Here is a 22,399-nt window from a genome sequence, read left to right on the forward strand (position 1 = left end):
ACTTGCGAGCAAAATGCAACGAAAGGTGGCGCTCTTTCCCTAGCTTCTTCACTCGCTTTACCGTCAGAGCTAAACATCTCGGCGGACTGGAATCATCTCTCTCAACATAACCACTGTTATTTCTCCTTTTCTAGTAATTTTAGAACAAATCTTCTCATAAACATAAAACGATTCCCTCCACTAATCTTGTATCTCTGCTGGTAATATAAAGTTTCCAAAATGGTGTCAGTATATAAGAAATACATATTCATCTTTCTTTCATGTTGTATAACGGTCTATCAATATACATGTACTTTTTTTAGTTCAAAGAGCATGTATACCGGCAGGCCTAATTTTACATAATACTTCATATTTTTACGTTTTCTGATACACATGGCTGGCGACTCTTTATTATATCAATGGTACTATCATTATTACTTTTGTTATCATATAGGTGTAGTCATTTATCATTAGACAGACCACTTATTCTTTTGAAACTTATTTCACTGTGCATAATGTTAACTTTCCTTGTTTTCATTTACGTCAACCTGACTAAGGAAGAGATTATTCTTTAGATTCACTCACCACTGTCCCTTAACTGTCCCTTGACCCCTTTACTCTCCTCTTTCTAGGGTCTTCTTCCACCAAACAAAAGTCCTTTCAAGGACTACATACACATGGTGTTACACTGCAAACCTCTCTTTCTCATTTACATCACCATGCAAACTTTCAAACAACACATCACTCACTATAACTGCCCCATCAGTGCATACTCATTATCTCACCTTCTACAGCCATGGGTCCTCCGCAGAAGAGGAACGGACGAGAAAATGAGTAGGATTAAACTTTGTTGGTAAACTTGTTCAGAAAGAGAAAGATTATAGGTTACATTATAAAGATGAGCCAAGTTGAGGTTTGAAGGACAAGAAGATGTATTGTATAAAGCCTGACTTTTTTTTTTAGTTCTAACATCAGCTATACCTCTCGTCCTGACATATGACAATTCCCAACAATTTCTTCTCCATCTTTGTCATCCACACTTGACCGTTTTCATGGCAATATATCTTTTTGTACAGAATGCTATATGAGCACGTTGAAATTGAGTTGCCAATGAAATGCAAAAAATATCTATCTACTAGTGTTAATCGTAACACATGTACAGTCACCCTAGCCCAAGTCAAACCAAAGCAGCCAGAGAAAATCCATAAATGAATTTCGACTAACACAATAGAATTTAAACAGGTTTATATCAACCCAGGGAGAATTTTTCTTCCACTGAGCAAAGTTTTCAACTTGTGCGAGGATGACTTAAGCACGGTCAACTGTATAGTAATGGAAACTTAGTGTCAAGACTAATTTGGAACCAATTGGAAGTACATGTATTTCAAATGACATTCATACAGTACAGTGCACTCCCGTTATAACGAACACGGTTATGACTAAAATCCGGTTACAGGGAAGTAAAAATTAAGCCTGCAAAATTATCAGCTCTATGTATTTTTATTTTTAATTTGTTCGGTCATAACAAAATTTTGATATGACGAAAGAAACCTGCCGGTCCCAAGGACTTCGTTATAATAGGAGTCCACTGTACGCGGTGGAACCTTGTTATGAAGAGGTTAGATATAGCAAAACCCTCTAATACAGTGTAATACATTGTACATAATGTGATTTGCAGGTCCCAACCTGATAAGTGCACTCTCATTATAATGATAATAATAATAAAGTACATTTATAATGCACCGTATCTATCATTACTGACACTGAATAATGAACATGATTATAACAGAATTTTCAATATATGTACCACAAAGTAAAAATTCAGGCCCCCAAAATCATAATCTATTACAGTATCTTCACATACATTACTGTTCAGCTATAGCAAAGTTTCGATATTAGATAGAAAAATGCCAGTCCAAAGGATTTCCTTCTGAAGAGAGTCGCCTGCATGTGTATAACAAGGTAATTATGATTTTTAGGTTCTTGTTATGTCAAGGTTCCCCTGTATAAAAACACTAGGACAATTCAGGTATGACAACTGACTCATATTTGGGTGATTACATATCTTTATTGAAACATTTAAAATGAAAATGAATTGAGGAACATGATCGTTCGCACTTTCTGTCTTGAACCATGATGTCTTCAAATTTTCCTCAGAATACAATTTCTAAGATGGAACATCAAATACCTTGAGTACAAGAGATGCAACTTGTATCTGAGAATGCACTCACAATCGCAATTTACTTATGCCAAGTTTAATGTAGAATTACACTTTTACTATTTAGAAAACCATGTCTTTGAACACTAAAGACAAGAGAAAACAAAATCACACAAAGTACATGAAAAACTGTTCAGAAGCATGAAAAATGTAAACAAATTTATATTGCAAAAACATAATTATACTAAATTTCTAATTTCTTTTTAAACATCTGTGGAGTAACGAACTAAGAATTGCAAAATATATTTCAATGAAAATATAATTTCTAATGGCAAATACAGCAACAATTATCTATATCATATTTTCTCTGCTAAAAAATTCTGTTCTAGTCTCTTTAGACTAAGCATATTATGCCTCAGAAGATGGATGAACACTTTCCATCCTAAAATGTGTGAATACAACTCACACCTTGTCAAAAGAATATAAAAAGTCACACAGATTCAGACAAGTGCAACTGCATGATTTCATACAATGAATTTCCCCGATATATAAAAATATATCTATAGATCTCATAAATGTATGTCCATGACAGAAGCTCTCTGTGATACAGCTACAGGGAACTCATGAAACACAAAATATACATCTTCATCCAGTTGATCAGATTAACGTTCTTGTTCAGCCAGAACCGCTTTTCGCTGAGCTGTCTTTACTCATATACGTAACACTTACATACTATAAACACTAGCAGCAAACAAGGTTGTACGATAGCATCAAATCCAGCAAACTCTCAGTTTTCATTCAATACACATGTACATCGTATAATATTTGGTCTACCTAAAAACAGACTTGACAACTGAACTAAGCCTTCATACAATGAGTGCATTTTGGGGGTAAACTTCACGAAGTTCTTTCTGCAACAGAACAACATTCTGAACTGCTCTAGTGTGCTACACGAAACCATCTTCAGAAGTTTGCATCCTGCAAATTTTGTGATGAAATGGAAGTTTGAGAAAGTGTTGTGCATTGCTGTTGCGAGTATGTGATTGACAGTTTTCCAGGATTCCCTTTCTACTTTAAAAGTAACTGTGTAATGGTACATTCATACCAAAATTTTGAATAAGTCTGAAGTACCTTTGAATGCAATATCATGTGTCATTACACACTAATTCCAAAAAAAAAAAAAAAAAATCAAATGTTAATCTCCATCACTTTATAGACTCTCTAATTTCTTTCAATCAATTTTGAATGACTGCATGCCTAAATCAAGTCCCTCCTGGAATGCAAATAAAGATAATGACTGATAACAACATATGTAAAAGTTAGCAAAACTAAAATAGTAAAGTCTTAAAATGGAAGGATTACCACAATTGCAAGCAATATTACACCATTAAAAGAACAAAACTGACCAAATCACATAATCCCACAATTAACTTTGAATATACACACATGCATATCCATACCTTCAGAAGGTCAAGCAAAGTTTATTCATTTGTATTTATTCATTTCATCCTTTCACAGTCTACTTTTTACGTGAGAAATGTTTGCAGATTTCCCATGCCTTCCCTTTAAATGTAGATGTATTCTAGTGATGACCTGTACATCATTCCATGAAATTACAGCAGAACAGGTTTCTCTGGCAATAAATTTTAAAACAATTATATAAGACATATTAGGCTTACAACCACAAAAGACTCTTTTATATTCAATAAATCAGATTCATGGACCAGTTCTTCCTGCATTTGCACATGACAGGTTGTGATTCCATCCAATTAGGAGATGTCACTTAGCAGCTGAGATGGATAACAGTTGATTACTTTGATCACAAGTTGTGGCTACCATCTTGAATCATTAATTTCGAGACAGATCTGACCATGGTAATAACAAAAAGAATAAAAATCATCTACAAGCACATTCGGAGGCAGAGGCCAGAATGAAATTTTGGCAAAATTTTGGACAAACAAAATTTTGGAAATTGTGCTAACAAGTCCTGTTACAGTCTTTATCAATATCCATTCATAACATTCACTTTATGCCAACAAACTGAGTATAAGTGAATATATTCTCACTGCAAGAACACAAGAGTTTTTGTCTCCATGCGCTTATGGATGACTAAATAGATTAAGCGGAGGAAATATGCTGCAACACACATTTTACTCTTCCACACACTTCTCTTTGTAAGTTCATTTCATGCAGATATTAAAAGAGAGAGAGAGAGAGAATATGTACATGCAGCTGTACTGTAAAACGAGGAATGTTTGCGTGCATTTTAATTTTGCAAATTTCGCAAGAGCCAAGATTTGCAAAATTAAAATGCACGTGAAAGTTCTTGTCTACATTCTATACGTTAAATGCCACTGACACTTTGTAAAAATTTCATGCCACGAAAAAGGTCATCGGCTCCAATTTGCAATGATCTCATGCTGTGAAAATATCTTGCTTTACAGTACAGTGTATATGCAATCCAAGACTTAAACACATTTGTAATAATATAGACCTGTTCAATTTAAGAGAAGCAAGGAATCAACGTAATGCATTTTATGCTATGCTGCAAACCTGCTGACTTGCATTTAAAAACTTTACTTCCAAAATGGCATGCTTCTGTAAGAAGTCACCAAGTTGATTCACACATATACAGAGGAGCCTTGTTATAAGGAGGTCTGGTGTAGCAAGAGGTCTGATATATGAAAGTAATATGACATGTGCCATTCCTTTTATAATCTTTTGTTTTTATCCCTGACATGACCAGATACCAGATATAACAAGAAAATTTCACTGGTCCCAAGCAGCTCGTTGTAGCAAGGTTCTTCTGTAAAGTTATCTTGTTAACAAGTAAAGGCTTACCCATGATAGTGTTAGCACAAGTAAGTGGCTGTTTCCCATTTAGTATTAATCGAATCTTAATTTATCTTATCAAAAAAAAAAAATCTGTTTGGTTGTATGCATTTCCTATTTGCATTTCGAGTTAAACATCACTGCTGCAACATCTTTCTGCGTCCCATCCAACAGTCAAACAAATTGTATTTTCATACCTACAAAAATTGAGGACATAATTTGTCTCATCCAGACAGGTGGTATTTCAGGCATCATACATTTTGAGCTGCTGAAGTATCTTTTTAAAGGAGTGTGCTGGCTGGTGCACACATGAGTCACAAAGTTTTTCACAAATGATCAAGGCTATTAAAGGCTGCAGTGAATATTTGAATCTTAACCACCTGCTCATCAGCTTATCTTCAGGAAACCTTTTTAAAGCTTACCTGTCCATCGCTACACACTGTGTCACTGTGACTGTTTTTCAAATGATGAAAGTAACTAAGGCTCTGACAGATATGATATCCCCACTTCACAAACAAAGAACATCAGCAAAGAAAACAAGACACAACAATAAATCATATTTCAGAAGTATCATCATGAACTACAAATGCCACTCTCGTAGAACAGGAGTACTCCATGATATTAGAATCTTAAAATGATTGTTTTTTTCTTTTAAAGCTAATCAGCGCTTATATTGAAATAGAAACTTGCTACTCTATATAATATAGCATTTATTTCACTCTTGTTTTGCATACTTGTACATATCACACATCTACTCACTCATAAGGTGCTCCTGCTGAAATATATAACCAGTCACTATTCAAACCCATGTAAGAGAAACAGGTCCACAATACAATGTCACTTCCACTTGTAACGACTCCACTGCCTGCTTGAAAGGAAACAAGTTTGTTCTACCACACTCCATGAGGAGTTCTATGATCATACATACGAGAAAGGAGGGTGAAAAGTAAACTACTTCCTGCAGATGTATCAATAATTTTCCACTCTGATTGTCCATCAAGACATCCCTCTACTACTGGTCAGTTTCCAGCCTGTTCAGTTCTGTGACGTAAACTTCAACACTCTCCTGGTCAAAGAGGACAAAGTAAATCTGCTTGAGGGAGGATGCCATGACAGAAACAAAATAGTGACTGATTGTTCTCAAGATGGTCTCAGCTGCAGTTTGCTTGGGGAATCCCGCCCTACAGAGAGATACAGAGACAAAGAATAAGTAGTCTTGAGAGAAAGTCAGCATATTTAGGGTATATACACAAATACATCCACATACAATATGAAACTCCAACATTAAATGAATTACTTCTTCCTGACATTCTATAATCCGGACTTGGTTCCAGTGAATGGGTTTGACATGTGTTTGACACTACAAAACTTATATGGAACACATGATCCATACCTAGGCATATTAAATCAGTTGATAATGGTATTCAATTTGTATACACAAAGAATACTGCAAAGTTCTCATCACATCCAATGGTGTCCTAAACCTTGGAATAACATCCCATCACATGTAGACAAACCTATCCATTGACAAACTAAAAAATACAAAAATAATGAATAAACAACTCAAATACATTGTACATCTCATTCTGAAAGATTCATAATGCTTTAATATATTTTGTAATCACTGCTATTTTGGATATGTAGGAAAATATATTGGCACACTACCTGTGCAATATAAAAAGCCAACATTACTAATTATTTCAATGACATGTGACTTGTGAGTGTGGAGATTGCACTGATACCTCAGCTCCTAATATAAGTTGTCTCAATACAAGTACATCCACGAGTTATTCGTCCTCCTACAGATTTACCATTGAGAAACTTATCCCCAGAATAAAACACTGTTCAACTGGAAGACATTTAATGTTGTGGTATCATGCCATACACTGAGTTATGCAAGCCAAAGCCAATTTTACATACCGGTAATATCTTTGCACTGTAATATATTACATGGAGGTACAGTGGAACCTTGTTTCAACAAGGTCAGATACAGCGAGATAGCTGATATACACTGTACCTGGTGAAAGGCAATTTCGCAGTTCCCATTCCTTTTTTATCCTTTAACCTTTTATCCTCGATATAATGAAATATCCTACATAACAATGAAAATTTTACAATTCCCATTACTTTCAGATTCTTATTCTTTATGCCTGATTTCACAAGATACCCGATTTAACAAGGAAATTTCAGTGGTCCAAAGCAGTTCATTATAACTGGGTTCCCCTGTAATGAATGACATACAGCTAAAGGACAAAAGCAGCATTCATATCAATCACATTATTAGCTTACCTCCCACTACTGACAGAAGGAATGGCAATGGATGTAATGTTCTTCTCATCTGCAAGCGCCAGGCAGTTCTTGATGACTTTCTCCAGGTTGGTAATGGCATTGTTCCCGCCCCAGCTAGGACTGTTCACATGGATCACATACTTAGCAGGCAGATTGCCAGCTGGGCAGATGGCAGCTACAAGGAAATGGATAATATGACAGTAATCAAATTTCACTCTCCTCATTATCACAAAATAGTTCCAGTATGGTCATGACATGTTTAGCTCTTGGCTTAGATTAATTTGTAGTTCTGTTTCGGATAATGATGGAAATACATGCTTTTCTTGAACTATGGAATGTATGCTATGTTGCAATAGCATTAATGAAAGCATGATACACTTTCACATCATTCAAGCTTATAGCTGCAAAGCTCCTTACAAGAGACCAATACTGTAAAAGTGGAAATTTTTGCGGTGTTGAAATTTTCGCGCATTTTGCGCAACCAGAAACTAGCGCGAAAATAAAAGCACGTGAATATTTTTGCTTGCCATATGTTCCAGTAGTTGATGTCTTGATTCCGCGGAACTAAAAACACGCGAAACTGTTCTAACCCCGCCGAGCGCGAAAAATTAGTCGCCCGAAAATATCCACTTTTACAGTAGTATTAAATGTTTGTTATACCACAGGAACACTTAGGCAGCTGGAGTTTCTTGTGGTACCTCCAAAGCAAATCTAAACTAGAAAAGCACTCTGAGAGCGCAGACCTCCGCCAAGCATGCAAATCATTTTCACAACTGATCTTGTTCTTCCGTAGAGATATCAGTGATTTCCACCCATATGTACTTATAGCATTGTGTGCTGAAAGTTGCCAGATTTCCCAATATAGAAGCCTTTGTCACGTCATAAACACTCAGCTGCACGGCGCACCTCACCCCAGCAGAAACTAGAGCACGCACTTTAGTGCGCGCAGGCAAACCTCAAATACGCGTAGCGTGAACTCCCAAGTTCATTGACCCTACCTGCCAAAATGTCAAAAATCCTTCATAAATTCCCCAAAAATTCTCGGATCACGACCAAAAGTTAATCGTTTGGTACTTGTGCCATTCTCAACCTTTCCTGCAAGTTTCATCCCAATCCGTCAACTACTTTTTGAGTTATTTTGCACACGGACAAACAAACTAACTAACTAACAAACCAACGGTAACGAAAACATAACCTCCTCCCTTGGCGGAGGTAATAAGATCTGCCAAGAAATGTGGCCACTACAGCACATATTTAAATAATAATAACAATAATCATAATAATACAAAATTGACACAACAGCTGGACACAGGGGCAGCATTACAAAAACTATAGGAACTCGACCGTCAGAATGACCAACCATACATGTCAATACATGTACCAAGTTTGAGTAAAACAATGACAATAAAAACAATGAAATACAATGATTGAGTGACAACCAATTAATTGAATTCATACCATGCATTTTGAAAATGTTCATCTTTATGTGACCTTTGACCCTTTGGGCTGTGCCATCAAAACCAATCAACAGGTGTCTCACCCGTAGAATTTATAAAGCACACACATGTAGACTTTTTGCCCATGATAGTCAGAACACTAGGGTACTGTCACCAAATGTTACCCATGATACACTTCCATTACAAATTTTATGATTTCACCAAGAAATGTAGCAAATTTTAGGTCATCATTATTCAAGAAAAGAACTAGAAATGTCGCTATGGCGACTGGTATGCCTCCGCCATAATGCATGATTCTCCTAATAGGTCTATAGTACATGTGGACAATGTGTGATTACATTTTCACAAAATTGGCAAAATATTAAAATGACATGTTTGTCGCAAATGTATCGAATTTTCACCTTCTTTGACCTATGTTTAATTGGATGAATAGGAGAGCATGTATTTGGGGATTTAAGAACTTTAACTTCGACTTTGACCCTTTCATAAGTTTACGCACTTGAGTAATTGTCAAGGTATGGAGAAAAAGTGCAATTTCTGTATTGAACAGTAAATTGTTATCATTTTCATCTGGCCTTTGATTCATAAGAGAATCAATGTCATGTAAAACATACATAAATATGTACTAAGTTTAAAGATAACTTGAGCCACTTCCGAGATATGGAGAAAGAAGTAAGTTCAGCACTTTCACTTGATCTTTGACCTTTTGACCTTTGACCTTCTTGGCAAAAAAAAAAATCCCAGACAATCTCTAGTGGGTTATACATGCATACATCAAGTTTTAAAAAAAATAATCCTGCTGGCATTGCATAAATACAAGGAAAATAGTAAAATTTTGAAGTATTGCCTTTGACCTTTGACCCCTGACCTTTGACCACATGAACCCCAAATTCCCTAGATAACCACTGCCAGTCAGTACATGCATATATACTTTGTTCCATAAAGATACCTTGAACAATTTCCAAGATACAGAGAAAAAAGTGAAATTTTAACATTTTACTTGACCTTTTGACCTTTGACCTTTTGACCTCATGACCCCAAACTTTCACCAGAGAATCTTAATTGGGTAATACATGTATACACTAAGTTTCAAGAAAATATCTTCAGATATTGCATAGATATGGGGGAAATAGTTAAATTTTAAGCATTTGACCTTGACCTTTTGACCTTTGACCTTGAGCATGTGCACCCAAAAGTTGATAGGCACAACTTCACCCCCTGATACACATACATGCCAAGTTTCATTAGGATACCTCAAAAGGTTTTGATAGTTACCCTGTCCACAAAATTCATTACGGACGGACGGAAGGACGGACGGAAGGACGGACGGACGGACGGACGGACTGAAGGACGGACGGACGGACGGACGGACGGACAACCCGAAAACATAATGCCTCCGGCACCACTTCGTGGCGGAGGCATAAAAATGGTGACATGGCAACTTAATGCTGCTGAATCTAAAGTATCGACAGGAGACTGTCGACACTCCAGGGGAAACAATAAAACAATGAGAAAGGGTGTAACTTTACATGGTGATCTATAAAACTGAATTCATATCAACACAAGTCCTAATCTAAGTTGAATACTATCATGAAACTGTAAGTGGTGACACATAGTAACTGCCATGATCTAACAGAGACACAGAATAGAGGGATATAGATGTTGTTTCTGCAAAATATCATCATCATTGGAACCTGTGAGCTACAAAATCTGTTCCGTTGTATGTATCATTAAAGGGACTGTACAAGACTGGTTGAGGTAGGGATTCATGTTTTGAACATTCCTAAGTGAGATAATGAAAAGCCTCTTATGAAATATGAAAGAGCATGTAATTTTAAGAAGGATTCAACGTTTATTTGATAAAAATTGGTTTTCAAATGGCTGAGATATCCAAAAAAGTGCTAATAATAAAAGGCGACATGCCCCAACTTTATTAGTATCTCTTTGTTTCACCTTGTTTTTGGATATCTCAGCCATTTCAAAACCGATTTTCATCGAATAAACTTTTAAAACCCCTTAGAACCGCATGCTCTGTGACATCTCATAGAGTGGTTTCTGAATATCACACAAAACGTTAAAAGCTAAATCTTCACCTCGACCAGAACTGTACACACCCTTTAAACTCACTTGCACAAGATTTAGTACAAGTAAAGAAATCAATATGACATGGTATGTCACGCCACTTTGTTCAAAACTGTGTTTAAGAAAAAAAAAAATTAGCCATCTGAATAGCCAGATGTCATAATAAGAGTAGAGTGAATCTGAGACTGTTGCTCTTGAGAAAGTCACAGATGCCAAAAAAAAAGCTCACCTCCTGCAGTGTCAAGTGTTTGAGCATTGCGCAACTTGGTGACCTCATCAATAAATTCCTTCCCACCTACTTTTGCTAGAGCACTACCTGTAAAGCAAGACACAGAGCAAAGATAATGTGAAAATGAATTCTCTACCTCACAACAGCAGATACAGGCTATGCTGACTTTAGGGAAATGTGTATTTGTGTGGGGAAACATGTTATAAGGGTAGCAAAATGTACAATTTATAGAGGAGAAGCTATGATAATGAATTTCATAAAAAGACAAATAACATATTACTCATAAAATGTAGTGGAAAATTGCAGTCTTCTCAGCAAGTCCAATTTGTATTCTCTGTCCTGGTAACAAAACAAAAAAATATTCAGACATAGTATTGTAAATTACAACATAATTTTACTCAACTGACGAAATTCTTCTGTTGGGTTGTTTTTATTGCAACTTATCGACAAAATGTCCTAAAACTGCGAAAATAAGCACCAATTTGATCAGTTTTTAGTAGTAGCCAAGATAAAAGTAATCATGGGCATGCATACTCTTTGGGCAGTCATTTTTCAAATACATAATTGTGTAGGTCAGTTGCAATTAAACAATTCAACAGAAGAAATTCATCAGTTTGAATAATAACACAGTACTTCCTGCATGCCATACAGACTAGAACCAGCACTGGCTGTTGGGTGAAAGTTTGGTGGTCCAGAGGATAAGACACCTGTCCAGTGATCAGGAAGTTATAGGTTCAAATCCTCTCCCAGTATGTATGTCCACAATTTCTTTTATCAGGACTACTACTAAACACTGTTAACAGTGATGCCAAGTTCAAAACATTTTTATGAGTGAGATTTTCATGACTCGGCGTCTCGGCGCTCGCGCGAATTAGGAGGTGTCCCCCTCCCATGGTAGGGAGCTTTTTTTTAAATTATTATTAGCTCTTAATGATGCGATCTGGTGCATTAAGTAACTATTTTCTACTTATTTTGAAAGACAAAAGGGAAATATACCTCCAATTGCAACTATCACTTAAATCCTTTGAGCTATGCTCCTTATTTTTGGCCCAAGTTGCAGACTTCACCCGACGTGTGAGAGAAATGGGTGCCATGCGTGAGATGGTGAGACAGACCCTAAATGCTTGAGTCTCACGCATTCTGCGTGAGACTTGGTAGCTCTGTGATTAATTTAGTGCTTATTTCCATCCATGCACAGCTATCAAACATTTGCAATAGAAACATAAGTTTATGTGGTAATTTCTGCCCTGGGAGAATGTCCTGCTATCAACATTATGACCACATGACTGTACTTTTTATTCTTCTGGTCCTGGGAGTGGGGGGGGGGGGGAGGGAATGAAGTCTAATGACACCAACAACTGAAACAAAATCAGGTTTGCAACTGTTATGTATCTTCATCACTGTTATGGAGGCTGTTCATAATGACCAGTGTACGTACCTACTTCCCCAGCCATGGCATATGTTGAGCTTGTAGGATGCACCAAGGCATCTGCAGTGATTTCTGTTATATCACCTTGGATTACTGTTAGCTATGAAAGATGAAGGGGGAAGGGAACCAAGCAAAACAAATACGATTATGGAAATATCAATCTCACTTAAAGGGAAGGTAAACCCAAAGAGCAATGTGGATTGAGTGAAAGCAACAACATTAGTAGAACACATCAGTGAAAGTTTGAAGAAAATCGGACAATCGATGCAAAAGTTATGAATTTTTAAAGTTTTGGTGTTGGAACTGCTGGAATAGGAGACAACTAGAGGTTATGGCGTATGAGAGGACAACAATATAAAGGAACTATAAAGAAAATTTTCACAAAATTCATTTTTCATGAAAACCACAAATTCCATCAACTTGATACTGACATATGTTAAGGGGAGCAATTATTCCCCCTGCTTTCCGAAAGCGGTTAGTCAAGTGCTCTTTCATAATGCTAGAAAAGTGAATTTTTGTTGATTTTCCTTTATATTTTCTTTATATTGCTGTCCACTCATACGTCATAACCTCTAGTAGTCTCCTCATCCAGCGGTTCCAACACCAAAACTTTAAAAATTCATAACTTTTGCATCGATTGTCCGATTTTCCTCAAACTTTCACTGATGTGTTCTGCTAATGCTGTTGCTTTCCCTCAATCCACATTGCTCTTTGGGTTTACCTTCCCTTTAAAGAGGATGGCTAGTAACTGATCAGGGGGAATAAGTGGGAATGCTGGGAATGATTGTTCCAATCCTTGTGGGATTCATTTAAGAGTACATTATATATCTATTCTTGTGTGAAAATTATCTGCTTCAGAATGGTTTTATATTCAAGTAATGTGCAGTTTAATGCCCTGTCACTGTATAGGTATGCTAACCTGTAAACATTAAACTGCCCATTTCTTGAATATGAGACCATTCTAAAGCAAATAATTTTCACACAACAATAGATATATACTGTACACTCTTAAATGAATCCCACAAGGATTGGAACAATCATCCCCCAGTATTCCCACTGATTCCCACTGATCAGTTACTAGCCATCTCCTTTAAGTACCTAGCTTCTCTATGACTCAAATCCAGGTAAACCACATCTTACGTAAGTTTTGGTTTATCATTTCAAAAACACCACCCTCCTATCAGAGCATTATTAATGAGAGAACTTAGAGAATGTTTCATCTTTATAGGGGTGGTTACCCCAGAGGATGTTTTTAGCTGGGCTGCCATTATTCCCACATCAAAATGAGGGAGGTGTCAAAGAGCATTCACTATGGCCCCTGTGCTTTTCATATGCCTCTCGGAGGGCAAAGACAATGAACAAATCAGGGAGACATGAATTTTCTCTTGTCAGGACATGAAGGGATTCCATATTTATAAGCTTTCAGGAAGTCTTCTGTAGAATCAGGAAGACTTGGCAGCTCTGTATGAGGCAAAATGAAAACTTTCGAGCATATTAATACATTCACAGATGACTTACAAATCTTTGAAAGACTGTGAAATCATTTAATAGTGTATGACATCATTAATGACAAACTTTACTAACAATAGCAGTCTTGTGGCTGTAAAGTTACATATTTAGATTTGATTTCATTTCATTTCCATAAGGACTTTGTAGAATATAGGAAAACCAATAAAATCTTGGTAAGGCTGTACAGCATGTACATTTTCATACTATGGCACAAGCATACTTTTGAAAGGCAAGAGGGATGATCACAAAGACAACTAATATTTTTGTATATTCAATATGACATATTTCATGTATCCCATCCCAATGTACAAACAGTAAATGTATTGCAGTGTGTTTAAGTACCTTTTGTCCGAGAAACAATCTCTTCTCACCCAGAACAGACTTTGCTGACAAGTTCTGCAAAAAAGAAATAAATCAATACAGATGATCATTAAAGTATGTAGATGTTATGTACATCAAATCTTCTGAAGCCAGGTTTCTCAGAAACAAAGGTATAAAAATCAAGCCTAATGCCCTGCTTTGTGATATCCAGTTACAGACCCGAAGAGAAAAAAATCATGAATTGGTAATATGATCAATACCTGTCCGCTGAACACCAAAATCTCCTACAAAACAACATCCACTGTCTATATGATAAAACCGAGGTATAAGCCAGCAAAAGGAGCATGAGAGCATACAATGTACACACTACATTTGAAGTGGCTTCACAATCATATTGCAGATATGTTAAGTCTCACATGTGTTATGTATTTGGTCACACATAATTTCTGACACACAAAAATTTCTGGTTTTATAGCCAGAACCGGGCCTCGAAATCATAGTCTCTTCATGCTACTGGAGTATATCTGATTGTTGTTGTTTTGGGGTTTTTTTAGTATGGAAAAATTTGTCTTCTTAGGAAGGAAAAATATGCCTCATTTTCCCCAGTCTCACCCCCTATTTTTTAAATCAGAAATGAAACCATTTATTAATTAACTTGATTATCCACTTGCAGAATGTATGTGGTCTGGTCACTGTCAATATACAATGTACATTGACAGCAAAGCATCGCACCCTGACCTTTGCTTTTCCTTTAACTGTAGCGCCATCCTTCACTGCAGTTTGTGCATTTTTCTTCATGACTTTCCCTGCAGTGACGGGCTTGGATTTCTTGAGAACGGGGAGTTGCTTCTTCTCTGCTGGAGTCTTTGGTTTCGAGGACTGTGCTGTGGCCTGGGAACTGGCCTGGCCGAAATCAAAGATAGTCTTTGACTTTGTGCCCCGCTTCTTCGTCAGGAGTTCTGGGTGGATTTGCGGAAGAACACCTCCACTTGCGATGGTGACATTCTTGAGCAGGTGATGGAGCTCTTCATCATTTGCCACTGCCAAGAGGATGTGGCGCGGTGTAACACGGGCCTTGCGATTGTCACGGGCAGCATTTCCAGCAAGCTCAAGGATTTCAGCTACAAAAGAAAAAATTATTTCATTTATAAATCTGTTATTTCCTGTCTTAACCTAATGTATCATTACTTTTCCTTTGCTGCACTTCACAGGAGATATTTGAGATTAAATTTCACATCTTGTGTACAAATGTGTGACAGACTGCAACTTTGTGTGAGACTCGTGTCACAAAAATATTCTGAGTTAAGATCTTCTCTTCTCCGTTTATAATATCTACACTTTTTTGTAAAGGTCCTGTTTTCATTGAACTGGACCTGCGGACAGTTACCACTTGATTACAAATATTGGTAATTAACGTGGGATGATGAAAGCAACAGATTAGAGAGGATAGGATCTAACGTTAGACCTAGTAGAAGCGTGATTGCCGCTCCACAGAAATCAGCAATCTCCCAGTATCTTCAGCAAAAGCTAAGTAAATGGCACAATAATTATTCAACCATGATTTTTACTAGAACATCTAGACTAACGTTAGACTCAATTCATGAATTAGAGATCGATGCCAGCAGGGAAACCAGCAAAAGTTTGGTTGTCCTCGATCCTCCCTTTTCAGGGAACCGTGCAACTACACGACACAAGTAAATTTTAAGTAGGACCTAGTTTCTAACACCCGGTTACAATTTATAGTAGATCAGAGATCTTACTATTGTTTACACGTGTAAATTAACAATAAATGGATGAGTAAATTTAGTAGTACCGAGACAGGACAAGGGTAGGCCTATAATTAGGGTCTAACTTCTTACATAATACATTATTGTTTTATCAAAACTGACTTTTGGTCTTATTGGCAATTGCCTTAATATTCAACCCATCACTGTATTCAAAACAAATATTCAATGGGATCTAGTACAATGTAATATAAGTAATGGATGATTTACAGCCTACTAGTTCCTACCGCATCATAACACAGTTAGACAACATCGACCCAAATTCCATCTTCCAGAAAACAATATATCAAGGTACCCAAGGGCATTCCCAGAAACTTGCAAAGACACGTCCTAGACTGGACGTAAGAAAACACTTCTACAGCCAACGAGTGGTAGACAGCTGGAATAAACTCCCAGAGAAGATGTCATCCAGTCACAAACACTCCTCACGCTCACCTTCAAAATGAAATTGTCTAAATTGGGTTATTAATGGGCTAAAAAGCTCCCTAAACCCTGCCACACTTGCAATCTATCTACGTGAAGATGGAGGTGTGGCACTTCAAGGTAAATTCAAGGTAAATACTAACGTTAGTACTATTAAACGTTAAAGTACAAGAAGTAGGCCTACTTGCCTGTGAGATACTCGATGACGGCAGCAAGATACACGGGCGCGCCCGAACCTATCCGATAGCGATGCGTGCTCATCCGTAGATAGCGGTCCATACGGCCAACGGGAAATAGAACGCCTGCTCGTGAAGAGCGAGAACTCGATTTCCCACGAGTTTTACCTCCCCTTCCTGCAGACACACCTCTTGCTGATCCTTTTGAAGACATTTCTGTTGTTGTTAGCGTTGGCCGAAATGAATAAGAAAAGTACGGCAGCTTACGTTCTAAGCTCGGCTAGCACAGGATTCTTTTATCCCCACACAAGCTCATATCAAGGTTTGCTACCACCACCAGGCTGGCTCAGCTAGCTACGAACGCACACGGCCGGTACGCGGGTAACCAGTCATACAGTTGCAGCAAAGGCTAGCTAACTGGGCATCCCATCCATATGCAGGCAAGAGATCGTCGATCGAGCGAGGGCTCCCAGCTGCACCTGCACCACTTCGAGTCGATCGAGCTTTCGCGTTCACGGAATATGCAATGCGGAATACAACGCGCGCAGCATTCAGGAATCCCTCAAAGCTCTCTGATCGATCATCAATTTCATATTGGGTCAAAGGTTGTATTTTTAGTGTACTAGTAGTTTATTTCCGTTTGAAAGACTACACTTACTCCCTCACAAATTAACAGTTTTCATTGACCTTTTGTCGTATTGTGAGTTGCACTGTATCGTCAGCAACTCACTAAGCACACGATGAAAGAAATTACATGAGTGCTGCGAAGTTGACATGCCCCTACAACGACATACAACCTCATGTTTAATCATCTAACTTCCTAATGTGGTTGGGGTATTTATGGCAAATGGACATGTCTACGATATACCTACCTGCCTGGTTCAGCGATGATCCAATCACCGCGCTACATGCAGCAACTTGCCTACGACGTCATGACATGGGAGGGGAGGTGTCTGGACGTGTCTATTCGCTCATAATGTACATGCAACCCGTATCCGAATTTTTCTTGGCTTTCATGAAAATTTGGACTTCCCCACTCACCTGACATCATGGTTTATGCCTGCAAACCGAAAATATGTAAACTTTACTTGTCCAAGAAATTATAGCAGCCACATACCTCCCCACAGGTGCCATTGTAAATTCATCCACAACTGCATTACTAATTTGATGCAAAGACAAATAGAGTACTACATAGCTTATATCATAGAGATACTGTATATTAGTATACATCTCTATGGCTTATATACGCTCTTATATACATGTTTTTTTAAATTTCAAAATGATAAATGCAAATCATTAGGAGACCGAGAGGAGATGACATCACTTCGTCTCTCCTTGTTATTGTCGGATACATCAATCAATTATCACTGTCTTGACAAATCATGTACCGGTAACATTTTGAAATTCATCACTAGATCATAGATGTCTTATTTATCTAGGGAGCGGGAAAGTATACATACTGAGTAGTTAGAGTGGTTCAAGTATAGTGCTTAATTAGTGGAAGGAAGCTAGAGGATGATACATTTAAGATACAATGGTCGGAGCAAAGGGATATCCATTAACAGAGGAGTCAGTGTACATGTCTTAAAAAAGCCCAATTGTGATGATGATAATAAAAATGATAATGATAATAATAATAGTAATAATAATAATAATGACAATAATAATAATAATCTTAGTTGTAGCAATACCATGGTAGTATAAGTAGCAGTACTGTGGTATAAATTTATGATTGGTATTCAATTAGTGGCAGCTGACTTTACAGTTTTACTTGCAGTTTTAGAAGACCAAAATTGGGAAACAGAAATGGAAGGTCCCAAACTTTCTGCTCTGCCAGCAAAGAATCCATTTTTTAAAACTTAATGTAGTACTACATTAAGTTTTAAAAAATGGAGAAACGGAAGGTCCCAAACTTTCTGCTCTGCCAGCAAAGAGTCCATTTTTTAAAACTTAATGTAGTACTACATTAAGTTTTAAAAAATGGAGAAACGGAAGGTCCCAAACTTTCTGCTCTGCCAGCAAAGAATCCATTTTATTTCATGAATTTACAGGAACATTTTATAAAACAAATGATGCACAGGCCTATTTCGTGGATCAGTGAGAATTGGATGCTCTTGTTTAACTTTGGAACAGTCTAAAACCCACTCACTGCGCTTGTGGGTTTTAAGCAGTTACAAAGTTAAACTCGCGCATCCAATTCTCACCGATCCACTCTATCCTGTGCATCATTTGTATACTGATTAAAGGGATCATAGTTTTGGTTTAAATTGAACTGGTGAGATAATGAGAAACCTCTTATATAATATTAAAAAGTACGGTATGTAATTCCACAAGGAATTCAACGTTTATTTGATGACAATTGGTTTCGAAATGGCCAAGATATCCAAAACGGGGCAATTCTAGTAAAGGGTGGGATCCACCTTTTATTATGATCACTGTGTTTTACTTTGTTTTTGGATATCTCAGCCATTCCAAAACCGATTTTCATCAAATAAACTTTGAATTCCTCTTAGAATAGTATGCTCTGTATTATTTCATATGCGGTTTCTTGGTATCTCGCAAAAAGTTCAAAGCCCAATCCTCATCTCCACCAATTAATCCTATAATATCCCTATGTGTACCACTCTTCTCATTCAAAAACAGAGTGAAATTTCAGCACAAAATTGGTACAGATGTACACATTAAAGAAAAGATATGATCACAGTGCAGTAGATAGATATTCAGGAGAATGTATTTCTCATGTAGTAGTCAAGGTGATGACAGTGTCAAAATTTCACAAAAACATAAAATACTTGAGTAAACATTTGGAACTTGGCTGATGATTCTAAAACTACTGAATACCTGGCAGAAATGATTAAAAAATCTGACAATCAAGCAACTCTGCCTCGGTCAAATCTCCTGGTATTGTCAAGTACACTTTAGCTTCGGCAATATTCAATAAACATAAATTGACTGACATACAAGTTTTGTCTTGTATAAATGTGTATTTTGGTCTATTATTATTATTATTATTATTTATTCGGCATTTGCAAAACAATACAAGTGATAACAGAGAAATAAAACAAACAAACAAAACACAAGAAAACAAAGTGTCAGGCTTTCCCTGTTGAGCTTCCCTAAGGAGCCGGGTTGGAAAATAGCAATCAAAATCACTATGACCCTTGGGCCTCTCCAACCAACTTAAGAAAGCACATCAGGGAGTAGTTGAACATAAAAGAAAAGAAATAATACAATTTTGAATTGAGCGTGTCTGAGAATTTCCTTGGCCTAGGCAGACTTTCAATTGTACAGAGTTTACTGTACATGTACATCAAAAGTAATACATGAACATACATTAATACATTTATTTAATTTGACTGGGTTCTTAACAAGAGACCCGCGGGTCTAGCGCTCATCTGAGTATCGCAAGTTCACCTTTCACGCAGTCACTAATCTTATTCACAGCTCTACCAAAATTTGACCAGGCATTCTCAAGTAGAAGATGAAAATGTACAATAAGGGCCCAATTTTTTTAAGATTCCTTAATTTGGGGGGATTGGGGCCCCCGGGGCCCTCTGGGTGGGGCATGGTGCCCATTTTGATAAATTGAGATCCTGACCCCCTAGGGATGCTACCTGCCAAGTTTGACAAAAATCCATCATGAGGTTTTCAGGAGGAAGATGAAAATGTACAATTCAGGCCCCCATTTGGACCCTTCCAACCACCCCCCCCCCCCCTACCCAAGAGGGGCACCCCTGAATCTCCTATGAACAAACTTGAAACTACAGTCATTAATGCACTCACTCATAGTATTATCTCAGCTCTATAACTTCTGATTCTAGAGAAGATTTATAAAGATTCCTTCATTTGGGGGGTTTGGGACCCCTGGGGGCCCCCTGGGTGGGCCATGGTGCCCATTTTAACAAATTGAGATCCTAACCCCCTCGGGATGCTACCTGCCAAGTTTGGTGAAAATGGGTCATGGGGTTCTCAAGAAGAAGATAAAAATGTACAATTTAGGCCCCATAAGGACCCCTCCTCACCCCCTCCCCTGGGTCCCAAGGGGGGCACCCCTGATTCTGCCATGAACAAACTTGAAACTACAGTCATCAATGTACTAACTCATAGTATTAACTTAGCTCTATCACTTCTGGTTCTAGAGAAGAAGATTTTTGCGGATTCCTTAATTTTGGGGGGTTTGGGCCCCCTGGGGGCCCCCTGGGTGGGGCATGGTGCCCATTTTAACAAATTGAGTTCCTAACCCCCTAGGGATGCTACCTGCCAAGTTTGGTGAAAATGGGTCATGGGGTTCTCAAGAAGAAGATGAAAATGTACAATTTAGGCCCCATTAGAACCCTTCCCCACCCCCCTCCCCTGGGTCCCAAGGGGGGCACCCCTGATTCTGCCATGAACAAACTTGAAACTATAGTCATCAATGTACTAACTCATAGTATTAACTTAGCTCTATCACTTCTGGTTCTAGAGAAGAAGATTTTTACAGATTCCTTAATTTTGGGGGGTTTGGGCCCCCCTGGGGCCCCCTGGGTGGGGCATGGTGCCCATTTTAACAAATTGAGTTCCTAACCCCCTAGGGATGCTACCTGCCAAGTTTGATGAAAATCGGTCTTGGGGTTTTCAAGAAGAAGATGAAAATGTAAAAAGTTTACGCACGACGCACGACGGACGACGGACGACGGACGACGGACGACGGACGCCGGACGAAGGGCGATCGCAATAGCTCACTTGAGCCTTTGGCTCAGGTGAGCTAAAAATGCAAGGCACTGCATGACTCTGGATATACAGCCCGTACCAGAAAACTGCCAATACATCAAACATACATAAAACAATAAAAGAATAACATGACAGCAATGCTCAATTACAGGAAAATAAATACACTATGGTGATGATGGCGATGACAGCTGAATGAATACTTCATAAAATGAATTAAAAATCATTAAAGCCATTGAAGAAAGCTTACTAACAACTGGGTGATATCTTTAACAGTATCCAGTATAGAATTAACCCAAAACAATGTTAACAACAAATTTCAAAAATCTATAAGGTCAACTGGCACAGGGACCATCACTTAAACAGAAGATTGTGAATGAAATCATTGAAATTGGGGCAAAATATGCTGTAGAAGCATGTTTTGCAAAGATGTCCTGAGGTAATCTTATGTAGTATTATGCCTACCTATAATCATAGTTGTGTTTGCTATGGAACTATGCTGCCCCTTGAACAGAACTCCATGTCTGCTGTATATTCTACAAGCCTAAAATATCAATTTTGCTGTGATCAACTTCCTTGGTCTTCTAGATTGTGTGATAACATAAATTACAAAAGGGGTTCGAGAATGTAGCCAATTGGAAGCGCTGAAATGAGTCACGTGTGCGTGTATTAATTTCTCACTAACATGCACGGCCTGACGTCACAATGTTTACACTAGCAGTGCGCACTCAATCAGGTGTTACAAGTGCGTCGCGCGCTACTATACGCGCTGTCAATCCTGTAAACAACTTCTAGTTTGGGCTGCCGGCCGGCCTTTCTTGTGTGCATAACATGTGTGGCGTACGTATACTCTTATACATACAGTACTTATATGTGCGGGATTTCCGAGTGCGACGTGCGTAAATGTTTGGGACGAACATCTTCGACATCGATTCTTGAGCAAGTGCTACATGTAGCTGACTGGTATTGACCCACAAAGGTACGTGAAAAATGCTGTTAGTTTTCGACCCATTTTATAAAACAA

The 22,399-nt window shown here is 37.9% G+C and overlaps 1 protein-coding gene across 1 annotated transcript; it reads right to left on the reverse strand.

Annotated features, from left to right (window-relative positions):
• Window positions 1-3,921: 3,921 nt before the first annotated feature.
• Window positions 3,922-16,931, reverse strand: LOC139731335 (core histone macro-H2A.1-like). Its single transcript, XM_071642228.1, has 7 exons — window positions 16,681-16,931; window positions 15,024-15,406; window positions 14,307-14,360; window positions 12,465-12,555; window positions 11,027-11,113; window positions 7,259-7,433; window positions 3,922-6,150 (listed from the first exon to the last, which is right to left on the reverse strand). The coding sequence occupies exons 1-7, from the start codon at window positions 16,880-16,882 to the stop codon at window positions 5,982-5,984; spliced, it is 1,161 nt and encodes a 386-aa protein (XP_071498329.1). The 5' UTR covers window positions 16,883-16,931; the 3' UTR covers window positions 3,922-5,981.
• Window positions 16,932-22,399: the final 5,468 nt, after the last annotated feature.

This window comes from Diadema antillarum, unplaced genomic scaffold, assembly GCF_040938485.1.
Source record: "Diadema antillarum isolate AM-2024a unplaced genomic scaffold, OU_Dant_1.0 seq00000368_RagTag, whole genome shotgun sequence".
NCBI classification, from domain to species: Eukaryota; Metazoa; Echinodermata; class Echinoidea; order Diadematoida; family Diadematidae; genus Diadema; species Diadema antillarum.

What these genes read in the sequence shown, in the direction of transcription:
- LOC139731335 (XM_071642228.1), bottom strand. Translation starts at nt 16,882, where the DNA reads ATGTCTTCAAAAGGATCAGCAAGAGGTGTGTCTGCAGGAAGGGGAGGT. An exon ending in CAGTTAAAGGAAAAGCAAAG is followed by an intron (nt 14,361 to 15,023) that starts GTCAGGGTGCGA and finishes TCTTTTTTGCAG; the next exon opens with AACTTGTCAGCAAAGTCTGT. An exon ending in AACACTTGACACTGCAGGAG is followed by an intron (nt 7,434 to 11,026) that starts GTGAGCTTTTTT and finishes ATTTCCTTGTAG; the next exon opens with CTGCCATCTGCCCAGCTGGC.